The sequence below is a fragment of the Myiozetetes cayanensis genome, unplaced genomic scaffold (assembly GCF_022539395.1).
Source record: "Myiozetetes cayanensis isolate MyiCay16 unplaced genomic scaffold, myiCay2020 scf1, whole genome shotgun sequence".
Classification (NCBI taxonomy): Eukaryota; Metazoa; Chordata; class Aves; order Passeriformes; family Tyrannidae; genus Myiozetetes; species Myiozetetes cayanensis.
The window spans coordinates 147,302,388-147,323,505 of record NW_026086604.1 but is presented as its reverse complement, the minus strand read 5'-3'; the positions used below and the strand labels follow the sequence as shown (position 1 = coordinate 147,323,505).

Below are 21,118 nucleotides of genomic sequence, written 5' to 3'. Positions count from 1 at the left end.
GGCAGGATGATTCGCCTCATGTACTTCTGTGCCTTGATAATAATCTTCTGGCAGATCTGAAAGGGATTCCATACCTGATTTTTCAGCTGTATCACTCTACTATTGCTGTGGGAATGGGCATTTCTGTGGGAGTCAGGCCGAGGTTAAGACACCCAACTTGGGTGATGTAGGTGGTCTTGATTTATTTCCTTAAACACAGATAGAGTTTGAGAGGCTGTAGACTATCTGAGGCATCCACATGGGTCTTACCAGGTGATACAGGATCTAGAGAAGTTTCACATCTGACTGGGAAGTGGGAAGCCAAGTGGGATATGACGGGGCTTACCAATGCCTTTCTGTATCACAAATTCAAGCCAGTAGGTACAAGCTTTTTGTCATCAGCTTGGCCTGCAATAGACACCTCCATCTGCTCACTTGAACTTTAGTCTTCACTGACAGAAGCTCCACTTCATGCCTACACACTCTGTCCACATGTAGACACCCACAAACAGCTTAATTTGTGAGTGAAATCTTCCCTACAGCCGCATGTTTGCAAGTGCAACTTCCACTCTGCTGACTAAACCGTGACAACCCCATAACTGCATCTTTGAGGTGAAACATAAGTCCAAACCCTCCAAATATTGCAGCATCATCTATTTCAAAACTGTGAAAGCACTTTGGGCTGGGCTTAATGTAGCGTGAAAATGTGGGTTTTTTGAAGTATCGTAAAGCTTTTAAAGGGCGAAATTTCCTGCTCTGTTCCAACCTCAGCTTTGCACAGCATAGAAAAAAGTAGCAAATTCAGTGAATTTTCAGAGCATCCTGGGTTTGTGATCATATTTCCCAGAAAACAAATTTGCATCTTATAGTAAAAGCTCAGCTGCTCTCAGACAGGCATCCCTACTGGAAGTGGTGATGAAGGTAATGCCACTCAATCCCCAGGAGGTACCAGATTTTGCTCTGAAAGAGGAAAATAGCCTGTGAGGAACAGCCTAAAATCTTTATAAATATCACTGAAACCTTGTTATTATCTCTGCAGTGAGATATTCCTGATATTCCTGTCTCTGTCATAGATGGGCTGATGACTTGCTATCTCAGAAGGTTTTAAATACTTGAGGTTTCCCAGTTATGACAGAGTTGGGTTCTTTAAATGCATGTAATAGTCTTTATCAGGTTACTCATCCCCCTACAGTGCCAGGCCTGCTCTGAATGATGACACAGGGAAAAACACTAGAAAATCCATTAATTTAAAAGCTTTAATAATGCTGTGATCTCAGCTGCATTTCTACTGTTCCATATTTGATACACGTGCCACAGGGTGCTTAAAAACTGCCAATAACTGTCTGTAGCAGAGTTCAGAAATTATGGATTGCCTTCAAAAAACACATGTCCTTCATAAAATTCTTCAATGAGTGCTTCATGTCTGGGAGAATGACTTACTTCAGCTTTTCTCAAGGGCAGACTTGGCCCTTCACAATTTACGTATTTCCTTTTACTGTGGATCTAAAGCTGCTGCTTTTGGTGGAAGACAGAGGAAACACCATTGTGGGTCTCCCCAGGTGTGAAGGAATGTCTGTAGAGATGTTCTACTCTCCAGGTAGCCACACAAAAAAAAATCCTGCATAACCTGGTTAGACTACTGGTTTGGGGATTTTTCTTAGGCTCGGTGTGTCATTGTACTGAGTTTTGTCAGCAGGACACAAGCATTTACAAGCCAGATCCTGCATGTCTGGAAGTCACAAGTAAGGGCTGGAAGTAATTTTGAGAAGGAAGGAGAATAACAGGAAATAAAGGAACTCCTGTAGGAGCAGAGTTTTTATCAGCCATTGAGGGACCTGTGCAAAATTCCTTCCCTTTCAGGACTGGAATTGGATGCAGCCTTTGCATAGTTGTGCTAGATTTTAATGTTCTCAGAATAAGGAGAAGCTACAATTAAACCCAGCCTTTCTTGAGGAAAGGCAATTGTGCAATTAATTTATTGCCTGTGTTTTTGCAGTGCACATCCACACTGCAGTGAAGTTTATTAAATGTTAAGAGTCTATTTCTCAATCTGTTTGGTGTGAAAATCACTTGGTTTGGGTACAAGAGCAGCATTAATGGCAGTTACTGGAATCTGAGCAAATGGCAGAAATATTACTTAAGGCACCACTTTTGATAGAGTCACAGGAAACAGAATCATGTGTCATGACAAACCTGCATGAAGTAAACAAAAAAAAGAAAGAAGAAATAAAGAGGAAAATTCTACTGGCTTCTGATAGGTTTATGTTGTACCAGTCAGTCCAGTTACCACGATATCTGAGCATCTCAGTCTGTTTAGCTTCAAAACTTCTATACAACTAAAATTGGGTTTAAAGGTCAAAATGAACTTCTTAAAACCACTCAGAATATAAGAGTCTGTTCCTAACAAGAGTTGTTGCCTACAGAATTGGCCAGAGTTGGACTTGATTATCCTTATATTATCCCTTCCTGAGAAGGTCCCCCCTGAGCCTCCTTTTCTCCAGCTGAGCCCCCTCAGCTGCTCCTCATCGGACCCTTCACCAGCCCCCTTGTCCTCCCCTCTTCCCGAGCCAACACCTTGCACACAAATTACTGCAGTGAACCTGAGGAAAAGAAGCAGTTTTGAGACAAAGTTTGCAGTTCTCTATGTTTGTTTTTTTGCTGCTGAAAGGTTCTGAAGGTGTTTTGGACGAACTGTGTGTGCCAGGGACAAGGACAAGATGCTGTTGGCACTTGCCTCATTAATTTGCCTGGAGGCTTTATTGAAAAAGAGTTGTGTTTTTTTGGACACAGACAAAATCTACAAGCACTGGAGGGGAAAGCTGTGCAAATTTCATTTACTCCGAGTGGAAAAGAGCATCTCTGGACTTCCAAGAAAATCGATGATGGGAGGTTTCTGAGAATTTAAGATGTTATGAAAAACTGGCATAATGAAAAATATGTATGCATTTGTGTTGGATGTGACTTCAAAAGAATGAATGCAGGTTGTGAACTTCTTTTTCAATGGCTGCAAAAATCGAGGTGCTCCTCAACATTTTTTGTATCAACTCAAGAGGTCACAAGACTGAATTTAGTTTCAGGTAACACTGGATTAAAAAAAAAAAAGGAATTGAAGATGGAGTTCTTTGCATCTAGGATAGATAGAATTTACAAAAGCATGTACTGAAGGACAGGGAGGAATGGCTTTAAACTGAAAAAAGGCAGATTTAGATGGGATATTAGGAAGAAATTCTTCCCTGTGAGGGTGGTGAGGCCCTGGCACAGGTTACCCAGAGAAGCTGTGGCTGCCCCATCCCTGGAAGTGTTGAGGTTGGACAGGACTTGGAGCAATCTGGGATAGTGGAAGATGTCCCTGCCCATGGCAGGGGAGTTGGAACAGGATGATTTTTAAGGTCCCTTCCAATCCAGGCCATGTGATGATTTTGTGATTCTACAAGTGCCTTGAAGCTGTGCCAAAGGAGTGCATTCCCAAAAAAAAACCTGCTGTTGGACGTTTTTTACTGCAGTTCAGTAAAAATTCTTTCAGTTATTTGCTGTGCACCTTCTGCTCACAGGCAGATGGGCACAGCACTCCCAGCATTTCTCTTCTGTCTTTGACTGATTCCAAATAAAGCACCTTTAAAGGAAGATGGATCTTCCCTCCAGTTTCCTTTCTGATGTTGTATCTACCTTGTCAACCAGACCTTCTTGCTAGTGATGGTTTTCTCCTGAGAGAAATTAAAGTGTTTCAGAGAGAGAGGGAAGGAGTGCATTTGTAGTGGCTCATATTCCAAGTACAGCCTGTTCCAGTGCTTATCTACCCTTTTATTGAAGAAATTCCTCCTGATGTCCAACCTGAACCTCTTCTGGTACAGCTTGAGGCCATGTCCCCTTGTTCTGTCAGTAGTTGCCATTGTCCAGACATCTTCCTGCACAGCTGTTTGTTGGAGCTTGGAGGGGAGAAGGTCAGATCTCAGATGCTGCAGCATCTCCCAGAAAAGGAAATAAAATATTTCCATCCAGGTAAATTTTCAGAGGAGCAAGAACTTCAGTGATAGGGCTGCTCCACTCCTGCTACCTCAGCAAAGACATGATGGAAACAAGAGGATAACGGAGGAGTAAGAATCCCTGTCTCCAGAGGACATTTATCCTTGTTTTTAGGTGCTTTATGTCATTTCCAATCACCACCAGATGCCTCAGAGGGTTCTGTAATCCCTGGAAATCCTTACCAACCGTAGTGGGAGATCATAACACAGCCACCCCATTACAGGGGCTTGTGAATGAAGGCGGTGGTGTTTGAGCACAGCCTGCATTTATAAAGTGATGAGGGGCTACACAAAGAAAGTTAATGAAGGAAACAAGGGAAATCCTGATTAAATGTGGTGAAAAGAAATCATAGCAAGGATGTTTAAGCACTGGAAGGGAGGCTCAAAGGTGTTTTGAGATCTCTGTCTTTGTTTGTACTCAAAATGACTGGATAAGACCCTGACATAATTTCAAAGCTGGAAAAAATTTGTTTGCTGGACTCGCTCTGATTATGGCATTGGACCAGAGGCCTTCCCAGGTCCCTTCCAACCTTAATTATTCTGTAATTCACAAATCCTACATCCATAATAAGATGGCTGTCCTTCATTTGTAACCATGTCCTGGAGGGATACATAACTAGCCAGGCCTTTGTCTGAAATCATCCTGCAAAACATGAATTCTTAACTCAAGCAGGGCTCAGATTCTGGTATTGTCTGTTCAAGATCGATAATCATCTGTGAATTAACATTTAAAATGGAAAACAATTAGCTGACTTGGAAACCATCATCAGAGACGAATAGATCAGATGCCCCTGTAAATTATTCTCACAACAAGGTGCAAGGCAAGGATAAATATGTTCAATTTTTTTGTTTGTTTTGACCCTTTACCCAAGCACCATCTGTCTCTCAAAACCTATTAAGCTCAAAGTGGCTTACTTTGATCTGATCATCTTGGGAGGGTATTCATTAGAATTGCCAGCTCTGAATCAACGCTGGAATGATTAGTCATCCACCTGCCCATCCATCCCAGCAGACCTCACATTAATCATTCCGAGCCCAAAGGACATGCATTAAGCATTCCTTAAAATCTCTGAATAAATATGAATTTGGAGGTGGACTAGAGGGCTAAAGCTTAATTCCATCCAGGCTGAAGATTCTTCCCCACCCCATCTTCTTTTTCATCACCCCACTGCTGTTGTGAACGTGATTCCAGAACATTCCACAACAAAATCAGAGGTGGGCTGGTTGCATCTATGGCCCCCCTCCTCATGGGTAGTTCTGGTCCTTTGTGGCCCAGAAGAAAAGGGCAGCATTTTCTTCCATCAAAAAAAAAATATATGTGGCAAATGTTTATAACTAGTCAGAATTGTCCTAGCTTCTCAAACAGTTATGCAGGATAACTAAATTGCACTGTTGGGATCTTAGGAATAAACTTTTAACATCCCAGCCTGGCAGGTGCTGCAGAACTCTCCTCCTGTTACCAGATTGTATGGAATTGATGCCAAAGACTCCAGAAAAAAAAAAGAATTGCAGAACAATTAAGCAGGATAATTTTTTTTTTAGGGAGAAAAAGAAATTTGACAATGTTACCTAAATAGTGGTGTGATTTAAGCTGGCTGGGGAAAAAAAAATAAATAAAAGAAAGTTTCTACCTGATCTTCATTTTTTGTTTTCTTTGAGCCTTGCAGATTGTTTTGACTGCCTTCCTTCCTGACCTTAGGAGGATTAAATACTGATGTCAGCATCTTTATGGAGATGTTTAGTTCAATATCTTTTGACTTAATGGGAACATGAGCTTCTTTGGCCTGAGAGCTGGGTCTAGGGGAGCCTTGTAAAGCCATTCTAGTAGGGTGAGAGGGGGCAGTAGAACATAGGTATAGTTGCTCAATGATGTACTTTATTTAAAAATATTTAATATTTATTTAAAAACTACTGTTTAAAGGTTTTTAAAGTCCAAAGTTGTTCTCCAGTTACCTCCATCTGCAGCACAAGGATCTGAAACACGGCACAAAGATGCCTAAGTGTAGGTGGAACTTGATGAATTAATGACTGAAACCTGTTTTCATAAAGCAAAAATCAGTCTGTTTCAAAGGCCACTGGGATGTGTAATAAATTTTAATTTATTTCACTTGCCTTCAGATCAGGTTTTCTGGGAATAAAAAGTTGCACTTGAGCACAGTAAGAACCTTATTTGGGGTATACTGAAAACCATGATTATCCTTTAGTCAGAGAGTATCTGTTGTCCTTCTGCCCCACAATTGTCAACACTTCCAGGTGAGACAAGAGGATGGTGACATCCCAACAGGCCTTAATTCCAGCTTCCCTTACCGTGACAGCTCATTTATTCCAGCTCTTCTCATCAGGCACCTACAATACCATCGTGTTTTAGTGTTATTATGTCAAGCCCCAAGTGAATGGGCCCCTTTAAATGGATCGAGCCTTCTTGCTCTTTGCTAATGAGAAGTGACATTTTTCTTCCAAAAAAACTGATTTTCAATGCCACTGAAGGCTCTTTCTTCAGCTCCTTTCTAATGGATGGCTGCAAGAAATTAGCCAGCAGCCAGTGTCTGGCACAGGTAATAGCAGTGCAAAGTTGATGTCTACTTTATCAAAAGCAAACCTTCTCTGAATGTTTTAATCCTTCTCTCCATCTCTATCATTCTTGTTGTTATTCTGCGGAGGAGGAGGAGGAGGAGGAAGAGAGGCTTTTAACAATATTTTTTATGTGTTTCTTAGTGATTTTTCAGATGTGATCTAATGGTTTGACAAGTCCTGGGTTAGGTGATCCAATCAGAAGAGAAAAAACTATCACCCACTGCTTTATTTCCATCCCACTATCCGAATCCTTTCCCCTGGCTGTTCTAAAGCAGTGCCCACACTCTGTAGGCACAAACACACTGGCAAATCTGATTTGACCACATGCTCAGGAACTGTGATTATTCACAGTACACAAAGCACAAAGAGCTGAAAAGGGTAATTCTGAAAGAGGAACAATGTGCAAGAAAAAGATCAGGGATCAACACAGAGACCTGAGCTCTCTCCTCAGATAATCTTGGTCCTCTCAAGCAACTACAGTTCCATAGGGGTGAGGCTGATAATTTGTGTTCCAGAGCCCCTTTGTTAAGCTCTAGGCACTGATGACAGTCTGTAGCATCTTTGGGCTATTAGAGGCGAGTGCTGGTAATTTTAGGTCATAAATGTGCTAATGCTGACTCTAGGGCATGGTCCTGACTCTTATCAATGCTTAATGAATTACTGAATTAATCTCTTATGGAGATTAACAACCGTGTTTGAATTTTGCTTTCTCTTTTTCTATTACTCTTCCACTGTGTGATGGCTTTTTCGGTGTCTCTTTTTTTTTTTTTTTTTTTAATTATAGCAGTCACAGCCAGTTTTCTTTTTTCTTTTCTGACCTAAAGTTAAGCAAACAATTTGATTCTGGCTTCAATTGTAAGAGATAAATTTTAGCTTAACCTTTTCTGCTTGCACTCTGGTCACATCCCAATTGCAGTGAATTATTCTGCCATTAAGAAATGCTTTGCCCTCATTTCCATGAGTCTATCTCCATGCACCCAGTCCATTAGGAATGTACAAGAAGACAGAATTTTTGTTGCTACTTTTTATTCTCAAACCAAATCATAAAAGCCATTCGGACAACTGCTTGTTTAGACTCACATCTTCGTCCTCAGGTGACTCTTTTTGACTTGATTGGCTTGATTTGAAGCACAAATGATACATCTAATCTGGCTTCACTGGCTGACTGAGTATCTGTTTTTTAGGTGCCCAACCTTTAGGTAAGATGGTTTTGTACTCAGAGGAGCAAAAGAGAGAAAGGACTAATTAATTGCACGTGTCTGAGTCACATCCTTGTGGGATTGTCTCTCTTTCACCACTGCCTATATTGGAAACATAAATAATGGATCCAATAACTGGATGGGGCTTGGAGCAACCTGGTCTAGTGGAAGTTGTTCCTGTCCATGACAGGGGGATTGGAACTAGATGGTCTTTGAGGTCCCTTCCAACCTGAACCATTCCAGGATTCTGTGATAACTGGCCAAGAGGAGGCATCAATCTTTCAGAAGAGATGCATCCTCCCCTTGCCTGTCCTCTGGCACATGGATTTGCCTTTGGGTGTATATTACACCCTCATTTACATCCAGAATCAGAAATAAGTATCCCTTTTCCCTCCAGGTGGAACCATGGTAGGTTTACAGATAGTGAGCTTCCAGAAAAGTGCAACACCGTGACACATCTTCCTGCTGTTTGTCATGTTTTCACAGGAGGGTTCAGTGACCCACTGGGGTTTGACGAGACAGGGAAGGTCAGCAGTCCAGGCTGGCTGCTGCTGTAGCCCTGTGTGACTGAGTCAGTCCATCCTGACTCTGCCTGTCTCGTTTAAGTGTCTCATTCAACTCATTTTGTAAACTGAGCAAACCCCATACTGAAGCTAGTGAAGTTATGCTGTAGCCACTGCTTCATAATGAGGGGCTCTTCCAGAAATCCCCTGCACTGTCATTTAACCACATTGTTCTCATTCTCATCTCAAAATCATTCATGGTGATCATGCTCTTCCTGGCAGTGCTGTCTTTTAATTTTAGTTCTTCTTTCATTAGATGTTCACTCTTCTTTCTCCAGTCCTTTTCCCTCATATTGTTTCTTTTATTAGGTTAGGTCTGAGCCCCTATTAAGTTTGAATGTTGAATGTGGTTTAAAGTGGAGTTGGGGCGTGTGTTCCTCGTCCTTTGAGCAGACCTCACAGTGCACCTGAAGACAAGCTTTAAAGAAATGGAGAAAAGCAGCGGCTGTGCAGCTTTGGGCAATTTTCTTTTTGACTCCATCTCCCCTGCGGTCCCAGTGGTGGTGATAGATGCACCCAGGATGGCTTTGATTGACCTCCCTCGGGTGCTGATAGCTGAGAACCTGTGGCAGCGTGGTTTTCACACAGGCTGTGCAAGCTCAGTTGCCATGGCAGCTGATCCAGGTTGAGGTCTGCTCTACAACAGCATCACTGCTATTAACACCCAAACCTTACCCTGTTGGTGGTCAAACAGGGCTAAGAGCAGTCCTTTACTTTATGCAATAAAGATAAGTACATTAAAGACTGAAAAATATATCAGTATTGTCTAAATTTAGCTAAATTTATAATCTAGACATCTCAAGCAGAGCCAGTTGTCTAGAGTTATTTTATAACTAATTAAAGGATATAGGTATTTTTCATCTGACCACAATATCTGGCCTAATTTGGACAACTGCTGTAGGAGGAGATGAATCATTCCCTTTGACATATCGACTGGTTGTCTCTTGGTCAGGAACAGAGCTGTGGGTCAAGAGTTGAGATGTAATGTCTGCATTATATTATTTATAACCCCACCTTCTAAACAAATGTGATTTTGGCAAAGGAGGCCCTGTCTTTATATACAGGTTGTTTGCAAAAATGCTCTTTTTTAGAAGGTCACCGGATTTCAGGTTGGCAGCAGAATATCAGCATCTTTTCCAAGTGTCATGAGTACATCAGACTCATTGACTGTCCAAGAAGCTGGGCCCAGATTCATCTCCCCTAATTTTGCAGGCTTGCTTAGCTACCTGGGTCTGAATTGTTTTCCTCTCTACAGTAAGCAGAGATCAGCAAGAATATCCAGAAATTGGTTTCAGTGCTTCATTCCAGGCCATGACTGTGAGTCTTCTCTGCCAGGGATTTGGTCATGGTCTAAATTAGGGGTACCTCAAGCCTTTCCTCCCCTTGTGTTTGAGGCTAGGACTCCTTCTTCCTGTTTTTCTCTTGCTTGTGTAGGTATAGATTTGAGCTAAGGTTTCTGGGCTCTCTCTGTGCTCCATGTAAAAAAAACATGCACTTAAGTTGAAGATTAATGTGGCCCATTTGTCAGCACCTGCTTGAGGATGGCCTTCTGTTGACTGCAGAGCAGCTCTGCCCTGCCTGTACGAGATGCTCACAGTGGGTGGGTCAGGTGTGTCTGTGCTGTAGAACCAACTCATAGTCAGATCACCTGTGATTCTTCAGGCACCAGGGAAGCAGGGGCAGGCAGCTGTAACCCCCATGATAGGGCTCTCTGAGACCTCCATCAGGTCTTAAAGAGGCCTTAGGTGCATCACCCACCGGGTGCATCCGTCTCGAGGGCTTGATTCCATTGATTCAGTTTAGGCCTTTATTGCCATCTGAAATGCTCTGGGGTGTTTAAGACATCAGATATGAAACACATGTGAAAGTCACATTTTTCCCAAAGTACTCAAGGGGGTGTAAATGAACTAGACACCCTTGTTTAGGTATCTCAGTCGATGCCTGCACGTTTCAGTGCCCCGACACACATCATCACTCGTCCCAGCGCAGTCCAGCGTCCCTTCACGGGGGACACCCGAGTATTCCAAGCATTCACCTCCTTTCCTCTTTCTTCCTCCAGGTCCGTTCTGCTGCCAGGAAGAGGTGGCACCGCTGGCAGGACCACCACTCCCTCCGAGTGCGCGTGGCGCGTGCCATGTCCATCCCCACCTCTCCCACACGGATCAGCTTCCACAGCATCAAACAGACGGCGGCCGTGTGACCTGCCCCGCACGGACCCGCACCACCCGGTGGCCTTCAGAGACCTCCACTCTTCCCAAGCCCCTCCCTGCAGACTTTCTTCCTTTATCCTCGCTGATCTCCTCTCGGTGAGGTGCCCGGCGTGTTCCTGTGGACTCTCATCTCCCGTGTCCGTGATGCTGCTTTTAAGGCGACCGGGCAAAAGCCTCTCGGAGTCGGTGGTGGTAAAACGGATTCAAAGAAGAGGCAGGTTCAACCCTGACTGCACTTTGTGGAAGTTCACAATGCAAAGTCTAAAACAGCACACTGGCTGGAACAATCAATCAATTTTTCTCTCTTTTTTTTTTTTTTTTTAAATTTTATTTTATTTTGTTGTTGTTGTTGTTTTTCCCTCCCTTTTTGTGGTGAACAAAGACTGTTTTTGACATACTGCCCATCTCACCCTGTACATTGATTCCCAACGATTTCAGCAGTTTGGTGTATAATAGCCCACCCCTGTTCTTGTTTCTTTGTAAAAAGTTTCTTCTCTGCAGAACTTTGAGAACTTGTGGCAGCACAAAAAAAAAAAAGAGCGTCTGGAAGGTGGTGTGAAAAATCTGAATTTATCTACTTTCCCCGTTCCTCCCTTTGATAGACTGGGAGCTGTCAGGGCATCGCTGGACTGTTAAACACAGGGCACTTTGCCTTGCAAGCACCATGCCCTGTGCACACACAGGTTTTGTGAAGGACAGCAGTAGCTCTAAGTGCTCTACAAAATATCCTTATTCCTCTTAGCCCCACGCTTTTGGCACAATGTAAGTAGCCTTTGGGAAGTCTTTGGGTTTTTTTCAGTTCAGAGGGTCGGGGTGGGGAAGGGCAACAGGACATCTTTTCTGGATTTCAAAAATACAAAAGGGAAGCACTGTAAAAATAGCGATGAGAAGAGGATGTTTGCATTATGAGGATAGTGCTACATGCTGCACAAAGATATCTACTGAGCATTTTGAACTAGAGCAGATGTATCTACCAGGCTTTTTATGTGATGTTCAAAAATACTGTATATTTTCAATAATAAACACTACTCTGGGTTGGTTTCAATAAAACCAGGCATCATTTTCTTTACGCTGGAAAGGAAGAGGACACCTGTCTTGACAGTGGTTTTGTATCTATGATCAGGGAAGGAAAGCCTGTTTGATAAGGAGCCAAGAAGAAGAACCACCTCATGGTAAAATCTGAGCAAGAGGACATTTAAATGCAGGAAGAATTGCCTCCCTTCTAAACTCATGGTGTTACACTGGATCCCTGTCCCTGTGTGCTCCTCTTCCCTCCACTGGGCTTTGCAACAGCAGGAAATAAAAAACAAGTTGTTTAATACATTCCCCATTACCTGTAACTCACCAGAGCTGGAGTAATTTGCTCTTTCCACTTTATCAAGCTTACTCTGAATTTTATTCAGCTGTCTTATAGGACTTTCCAGCACAAGCCTAATTTAAATCTCCAGATTTATACTGGTCTAGATTTCAGGGGCTGGAAGATATCTGGGAAGACACTGATATTAATCCCCTGCTCGTGGAGGCATCCTGTCCTAACAGCTCAGTCACATTCAACCTGGAGCTTGTTGGACACGAACAAGCAAATTTAAATTAACAAATTCAAAGTTTTTCACCCTCCTAACTCGTTTGCATTCCTGTGCCTCAATGAGATAACAGAGGGAGGAGGGAGATTTGAGATCACCTCACAGCCAACCACTGGAATATATCAATGCCAGGGCACTGGGACTTTGTAACAGTGTTTTTAGGGCTATTCAGGGCAATGCCCTGTTTTCACTTAAAATAAATAGCCACTGAACATCTGAGACCAATAACTAGGTGAAGGCACCTAAATTTGGTCTCACTAAGTCAGGTAGCTGCATGTCCCACCTTTTCTAAGCTCTTCCAGGTGGAAACAGGCACTTAGGAATGTCTTGTACACTTTTTCAGCTCCTTCTCTGATATTCCCCTAGGGAGAAATGGAATTGGACGGGGTCAAGTCAGCTAATCCAGGATTCTGCCAGCAGGGCTCTATTATCTACAGACAGTGCAGGGAGATCCAGGTAGCCAAGGACACTTGGAGGGACTGTGGTGGGGTTTTATTCCAGCAATGAATTCTATGCAAAGTGCACTGAAGGCAGTAAGGTTTTCACTGGCTAAAGAAATGAGACTCTGAAGGGTTCTCTCCTTTCTCTGCTGTTAGACATGGTTTGAGGGTAAAAATGTGTCAGTCTTTATTTTATCAGTACAAACAATTTCAAGAAAATAAAAAAAATTAAAAAACCAAACCAACAACAACAAAACAAACAAAAAAACCCAAAAACAAACAAACAAAAACCAACCAAACAACCAAACAAAAACAAAACAAAACAAAAAAACCCGACCACTTTCAACTCTTCAAGTTCTCACTCATTTGGAAGAAGTTCCCAGTTCACTTGCCTGGTAGCAGTGGTGATGTCCTTGTCTGTGCTACCCTGTCTGGTTCCAGGGGTGGAGGGCTGACTTCTGTCACCAAAAACTTCTGATACATCAAAGCTGAGATGACAAAATGTTCACCTTTCCTTGGTGCTGCAGCTGTCCCAAGGCGTGGCATGGGATCGAGTCATGGGGCTGCTCAGAAATGGATTCATTTGAGTTAAGCTGTTTGGAAATCATCCCAGGAGAAAAATACCTGAGACCAAGACAGATAAGCAAGAGCTTCCATTCTCCCAGAGCAGCCTTTGATGAAGATGCTGGCTGAGCTAGGGGTGAGCCACACACCCTTATGTCAAGAAGACGTGCATTTCCAAATTTGTATTGGCACGTCGCCAGTAAGCCTATGGCTACCTGGGAACCTAAGACATCCTACAGGGGTCATCCCAGCTCAGAGACCAAAGCCCTGGCTGGACAGGAGGACAGGAACAAGAGCACACAGGTGATTTCTGGGCCAGGGTTCCTGGGTTTCCACAGAGAGGAGCTCCCTGTGACCCTGGTACAAGAAGACAGTAATAAACCAGAGCAGGGTCATCCACAGACCACCAAGATGGTCCAGTCTGGAGCAGTTGACATGTGGAGTGGTGAAGGGGGAGCTGTTTCAGAATGAAGAGATTTTAGATGGACCTAATAACAGCCTGTCAGTACCTACAAGGTTAAAGACACACCCAGGCCCTTCAGAGTGGTGTTGGGCAGGAGGACAACAGGCATAAGCTGTGACGAGAAAGGACAGATCAGATATAAGAAGAAAGCTTTTCCTGAGGAAGACAGTCAAGCAATGGGGCAGATTTCCCACAGTGAGGGTGTGCAATCTCCATCTCCAGAGATTTTTCAAGACCTAACTGGATAAAACCCTGAGCAATGTTCTCTGTAATCACAGCTGAGCCTGCTGCAAGTAGGGGGCTTGGACTGGAGACCTCCTGATGTCTCTTTCAATCTGGACTGACATCCTAGTAGTGATATTGTCTGTCATTCCACTAACACTATGAAAGTATGAACATGGTCAAAGTTTGGCTGATGTATTTTTTTTCATGTGCACCTCAGGGGTTCTGGAAACATGCTGATGTCTCCTCTCTTCAAAAGAAGCTTCTTCCTTTTCTTTCTCCTGGCAGGAACGCAAAGATGAATAAAGTCACATCTCTAAGGAAAACTCCCTCCTTTACTTTGTGATGCCTCCTGAAGTTGCATGTCCCTTTCAACAAAATAATCATTCATGGCACAGATCTGGGATGATTCAGATGTAGCTTCTGGATCAGCAGGAACAGTCTCAGCTATGCCAGGAAATGGTTGTGGATCTCTTGGACTGACAACCTGTGTGTGTGTCTCTGTGTACCCATGTGTTCACATGTACATACATGTACATACATGTCCACCTGTCTGTGTATCTCTTGACTGTGTGTGTAAAGAAAATTGGTCAAGTCACTTCTGATTTGCAGCATGTTATGTAGGAAGAAAACAAAGCTTGTGTTCAGTGAGTCATTATGGAAATGAACATCCATGAGCACTTCAGTGCTTGAAACACGACTCCAAAAAGTTCATCCAGGAAAACGCTTGCGGTGCTGAGTGTTGCAGATCAGGCCTGTGCCAGCTGGCATGCGAGAGCAAGTGTGAGCTGACTTTGGATCTGCACTAATTGCTTCCTTCTGACACTATTTAAATCTTTTCACCCTGCTCCTTTGCAGTAAATTCCCAGTGGAGACAACACATTGCCTCATCCTGACTGTTCCCCGTGGGAGTCAGCAGTGCTGCTCTGCAGTCACTTGGCTGTAGGGATATCAGTTTAGGATTGGATTTGAGTGCCATCTTGCTACACATCCAGGACAACCAGGGAATCAGGCTGTCCCGAGTCAGAGAGGAGCTGTGAAGGGGTGTATCCACCTTCTGACCACCACAGTCTGTGGTCAGACTCATTGTTTCTGTGGTGTTGGTACCCACTGCTGCAAACAGCCACCACAAGGCTCTCCTCTTAGTCCATAGAGAGAAACAAAGCAACTTTGGAATTGCAGTCCTCTGAGTTCACCGCTCAGAAAATGGTTATTTCCCTATGTGGAAAAGATGTTGTAGGTTCATAAGTGAAGAATTCATATAAATCCTTCAAATTTTCATAGACTAATTCTCTTTATTCCATTTCTCATGCAATGCCATAGAGGTGGAAGATAAAAAGTATCTCGAGGGAAACTTTTGGAAAAGAAATAGGTAATATCTGTAAATTGTGTACTGATGGAAAAATACATAGTTAAAACAAAAACCTGCATCACTCAGGTAGTCATGTTGGATTCTACATCGGTTTCTTAAGTTTCTCCACTTGCTAATTAGTGTAGGGGAAGGAAATCTTTGTCATTGGTGCAATTACCACAGAGCAGTGCTATAGTGACCTTAAGCTATGAGAAGCCGAGGCTTTAAAGAAGAACTCATAAAACTCTAATGAGTTTCCCAGATACTAACGAGCCAGCCAGCACCCGTGGAGGCTGTGTGTGCTCAGCACTCTCCAAAGGCTCTGGAATGAACCCTCTGACCCTTCTGACACCTCTCTCCTCTGCAATCCCAGGCTGCAAGGGGTCGTGTCAGATGGCTGAGCCAATTAATTGCACTCTGGATATTGGCATGTGTCAAATGAGTCATTCAGTCTTCTGAGGTGGAGAAATGACAAATTACGAAGCTGCTGGCGAGGTCAGAGGGAACAGAACCAGCACCCTGCAGGGATGGTGTCCTCAGGGTCCAGCAGTGCTGTGTTCATCACTGGCACAGTGGCTAATGAGCTGCCCCTTCCAGGCTGAGCAGGGAATAGTGGTTGACCCGGGCCATCCCAATCCCGGCCAGCCACATCCAGATTGAAAGCACGTTTGCACAGTAGAAATTCTGAGTGTCCTTCAGCTGGCTTGCCTGTGATTTAGTGGTTGACTCATTTAGACCTTGGGGATGGCGGCTGGTTGCTGACTTACAGCTCAGCAGTTCAGCCAGAGGCCACTTGAGCCTCAGCCACGTCACCAGTGGGTCCTGGCACAGCAACTGGTCACCTCCAGCGTCGGAAACAGGGCTTGCTGCTTCCTAGCACAGCATCTGAATTGACTCAGGAGCAGTGTGCAACCAAAGCACTGCAGGCCACAGGCCAGCCCAACTGCTTGTTGGTGAGATCCGATGGTTGCCATGGTTTTATGTCTCCCAGGGATCCCTGCAAGTCTCCCTGTCGAGCAGCCAGGCAGGGACTGGCCTCAGTTCTGCAAATCAGAATAGTTTGGTTTGGAAGTGACCTTTAGAGGCCATCCAGTCCAACCCCCCTGCAATGGGCAGGGACATCTTCAAGTAGGTCAGGTTGGTCAGAGCTCTGAGCAGACACCTGTGTGCAGGTATTTCTGAAAGGTCATCAAATCTAGAGCGGCCTTTCTTTGACAGAAGGATTGCAAGAAAAAACACAAATCATCTTCTGCTTTTTTACCATAGTAACAACACTCAAGTGAAAGTTGGAGTTCACTTTTAAAATCTACTGATGGCTTCTATTAGCCTTCATCTTGTCTGCATGTGTGTATCCACACGTGTGTGGATTTTGATCCTTCTGTTTACAGAAGCATTCAGTGACCAGACCAAGTGCTGCAATGGGAATAGGATCCTGTGCACTCATCCCACCTTTCCTATGTGACTCCAAGGAAGTTTTTTTTTCCACATCTGCTTGTATTAGTTTCCCCCTGCATTCACTGGGAAGTCCTTTGGGGTGCAGACTTCTCCCCGTGTCTGTCCACGCAGTGTCTGGCAGCTCACACAATGTGGGCTTTTTTTTCAATGTACAATGTACCAAGATGCACAAAACCCCATAATAAACTTGGAGATGCACATTTCAACCCACATCTGAAACCTGCTGTGCCATCCTGGGTCAGTGCTGTGCATCTGTGGCACATCAGAGGGGTGGGTTGAGTAGCTCTGTGCTGACAACAAACCCCTGGTAGGGGGGGCCTGCTTACAAACACACTGCCTGCCAAAAATAATGTGCAGTTTTCCATGCTATTGGCCAAATGTGCATTGTGTTCTAAGCATGAAGATAGGCACATAAAGGGATTTTCAAACATTCCCATGTAGGTGGAGTATTTAATTCCCACTGTTTCCTGTTGGAAATACATCAAAGTTAGTTGACTTTGTAAATGCCCTTAGAGGTGTTCGTGTATTCTCCACTGTATACAGGGGTTTTTTGCAACACATCTGACAGGTCTTCTGCAAATGTCAGAATCATAGAACCACAGAATGGAGTGGGTTAGGAAGGGATCCTAAAGATGCACAGAGGTTTTCAATTCATATTTGCTTTGGTCAGCACTGACAAGTATTGGGAAGTTGCTTGCAAAGCAAGAAAGAGAAGAAGTTGCAGAAAAAAAACAAAAAAAACATTTCATCAAAGTTGCCAACATCATAAATCTTCTAGGAAGCATTTAGTTCCCTCTCCTGCTGAACTCATAAAGGCAGAGATGTAAAACAAAACAGATCCAATCTGCCAGCCCTTCCAACTCGCTGTGCTCCCAAGGATTGGAAGGAAAGCCTCGAGCTTGTGCAGCCACGAAACTCGTCGTGTGACTCCTTCAATAAATCAGCCCTTCCCACACCTTCTGAAATGATGTTACCTTCCAGCCACAAGACATTTATGATTCCTATGGGACAGGCTCCTTGCGAAATGGTTACAGCAGTCCCATCTGCAGCACGAAGCTGAAATGCTGTGCAGTCCAAGTCAGTTAAAAAACAAATACATCAGACCTCCTGCTCCCTGTTTCAGCAAGGAAGGATCCCATGCTTTTCTCTTATCAATTACACATCAGCGTCTTTTTGGGTGGTGATGTTTATCGGTTGTTCGTATCTGAATCAACAAACCAAACAATCAGACTGCCTCAGCTCAGTTATTTTACTCTTTACAGGCAATTTTGTTGGCTCAACAGTGTGTGGACTATTTGACAATAGGCTACATCCATCCCATCTGTGTCCATAGAATATTTTGTTTGCCAGGACCAGATTAACATCACATGGGAGACTCACCTTAAACTCTGTGCTGAACGTGTAGCTGTTATCACACAGGGAGCATTTGAGTGTGTGGGACTCAAAATGGGCTTTCAAAAAGGCAGTGGTTTCCCAAATACCTTTTTACTTTATGACACTTTACTTTATGAGCAGAGCAGAATTCCCAGCCCACCCGTGTCCCAGCCTGGAGAGACACCTCAAAATCTGCTGCAGGAGCAGGTAGCAAGCACCCCAATTCCTGCCCCTCTCCGAGGGCAGGTCAAGCTCACCCCTCTCCATCAGCATTCACCTTGCTGAGGTCACCTAGGCTGAGGTGTCACCATGCAGGTGCGAGGAGCTGGTGCCTTCATCCCCACTGGGTCAGTGGAGATTTCATCCCTGTTTATCCTGAGAGTTGTTTATCCTGTCCACAGAGGGGTGTTCACCTTTGGGTGACCCCAGCAGCTCCCTTGGGCTGTGTTGAAAACTTTCCCCAGTGGCTACAAGAGGAGCTTGGAGGCTGGCCCAGACACCTGTGGGGTACCAAGGGGGATCTCCTGAGCCAAAGCCCAGACTTTGGTTCACTGCCTTGTCTAAACACACCTGCCAAGGGCCACCTGAGACAGCCCAGGGTGTCTGAGGCATCCACGTGGGGTGGGGTGGCAGGGTGAGAAACCAAACCAGGCAGGGCTCCAAAGGGGTGAGACAGCAGCAGGGGAATCACTTGTGTGGGGCTCCTCTGTGTCACAAGTACCACGTCACATTATCATTTTATATCAAGCCAAAGAAAAGCACTTTTTATTCACTTAATTTCTCTCGTACCTCCTGCTCTTGATCTGCAGTTAAAATGCTGATTATCCCGCATTAGTCACCCAGTTTTCTTCTCTTTGTCAAAATAATATGTGTATCTCTAGAGAGAGATAAAGAGGGGTGAAGTCTTTGGTATGAGGCTGTTTGCTGTTTGCTTTCTATGCCCCTTGTTTTTCTGGTATGATTAAGCTGAGAGGGGTAAAAAAAAAAAAAAAAAAAAAAAAAAGTAAAAACTATAAAATAGTTATAACTCATACAAAGTGCCAAGGAAAACATTCCCAAGCTACAATGCAGTTTTCATGTAAAACTGCTGGCTTTGGCTGGAGAGCTGAAGGAAGAAAAGTCCATGAAAAGCAGCTCTGAGTTTTCCTGACTCAGCTTTGGGGAATATATGCCATAAGCCCTGGAGCAGACACATGCCTGGTAGGCAGGTTAGAAGGGAATGTCTGCCGTGAGGGTGGGGAGGCCCTGGCAGAGGTTGCCCAGAGAAGCTGTGGCTGCCCCATCCCTGGAAGTGTTCAAGGAGAGGTTGGATGGGGCTTGGAGCAACCTGGGATGAGTGGAAGGTGTTCCTGCCCATGGCAGGGGTTGGAAAGAGATGATTTTTAAGGTCCCTTCCAACCAAACCATTCTATGACTCTGATAAATCCTCCTCTGGGGAAACCAAAAAGAGCACCACAGACGCTTCTTCTTGAGTACCCTTTGTACTGGATCCCAGGATTCTTATGTGGGGAAGAGCTTGGTGTGTCTCACTGCAATTTACGACCCCAGATATATCCCCCATTTCTCCTACACCCCCCATCTATCCCCTGAGGGATCCCACTCCCTGCACCTCACCTGTTACTAACCTGAAATCCACTCTCCACAGTGCAGGAGAGCATCTGTGCTGCTGCCCTTACCCCTCAGGAGCCAGAAGGAGTATTTTATTCGTAGCATCATTACTGCCCCCCATCCACAGTTCTGAGTGAAGAACTCAGCAAACAGCAGAACTGCCACTGGGAAGCAACAATATTCCCATCAGATTCCTTGTCCTGGTCATTATCTCTCAATTTCTAACTTAAAATTCCAGACCATGCCACAAACGCTTTGAGTATAATAATATAACACTTTATTTACTCACGTAGAGGCTGGACACACATAAAACCTTTTGCATGTGAGATCCCCTGGGTCACCAGTGAATTCTTGCCATGTTTCCCTGTGTTGCAGAAGAGATTTTGCAGTTTTGCTGTCTCTCCACTTAACTACATTTTTGGATACTTCTGGAATATTCCTTGTGCTCAGGGAAGATATTTCAGTGTTTAACCCAATTACTGAAAAAATAAATGCTTATATCTCAGCTAAGCTACAGAAACCTCCAGTGTAGCAGATTGTCTCCCTAAACAGACTGGGACATTCATCTGTAAATGCTTGCAGCCTGAAATATATATATATATGTATATAAAGTATAATTTAAAAAATAAATTGTAAATATATGTAAAAACTATAAACACACACACACACATTTACATATTGTATTTGAGCTGTATTTGAGCCAGTCAGCCCAGACTCTGCTCTGTACAGTCCCTGGAGTGCAGGATACAGAATAGAATAAGTGACAAACAGGCTCTGCCTGTGCAGAAAGCTTAAAAGTCAGGGCTCATCTGAGGACAGTCCTTTGTCCAGCCCTTCACTACTTTGTAATTACTCTGTTTTGCCACTACCACCTCTCTTTACACCACCAGCCCTCAAGAGGATGCTCAAATCAGGTTGTTACAGCACAGAACCCACAGCTGTCTCAAGACACTGGCCATGACAACCTCCATCTGACTTCAGCTCTCAGTGAATTTATCTGCTTCCTTCAGGAGCAAGAAGGTAAACAAAGCAGGGTTTCACATTATGTCCAACATGGGATTTATCTGCAGTCTTCTCTAATGGGTTTATTAGTTAATTAATACACAGCTTGGATCAAGAGTCATTATAGGCTTATGTTACTCCAGGACAAATTCACTGTAAGTCAACAAAAATCAGCTGCTCCTATTAGTGCTCTGCAGAAAATTAAAAGGGAATTATTCAGCATTTGAGATGAATTAGTAAATGCACAGACAGTGGTGTTTTTAGACTCGGACACAGGGAAGTTAAAAACCCTTCTTTTGCCTTTCACAGGGGTATATTTTATCTGTAGCTCTCTGGAGAAATCATTGAGTTTAACTGGCTTGTGGCCATTCCATCTTGCTGGAAACTACTCATCTAATTTCATACCAACAGTGCAGAGTCTCCTGCAAGTGCCCAGCTCTCAGGTGGAAAAAATCTGGGATCTTCATGTCTCAGTACTACAGCCTTTTCCTTTCTCTACTGATCAGGAG

General features: G+C 43.9%; 1 protein-coding gene across 4 annotated transcripts in view; it reads left to right on the top strand.

Moving 5' to 3' along the window:
* CRHR2 (corticotropin releasing hormone receptor 2) overlaps positions 1-11,597 on the top strand; it is a 138,448-nt gene extending 126,851 nt beyond the window's left edge. For all 4 annotated transcript variants that reach the window (XM_050320801.1, XM_050320800.1, XM_050320808.1 and 1 more), the window contains one exon: positions 10,397-11,597. In XM_050320801.1, the coding sequence (XP_050176758.1) occupies positions 10,397-10,537 (141 nt within the window). In that variant the 3' untranslated portion in view covers positions 10,538-11,597. The remainder of the gene's footprint in view (positions 1-10,396) is intronic.
* Positions 11,598-21,118: the final 9,521 nt, after the last annotated feature.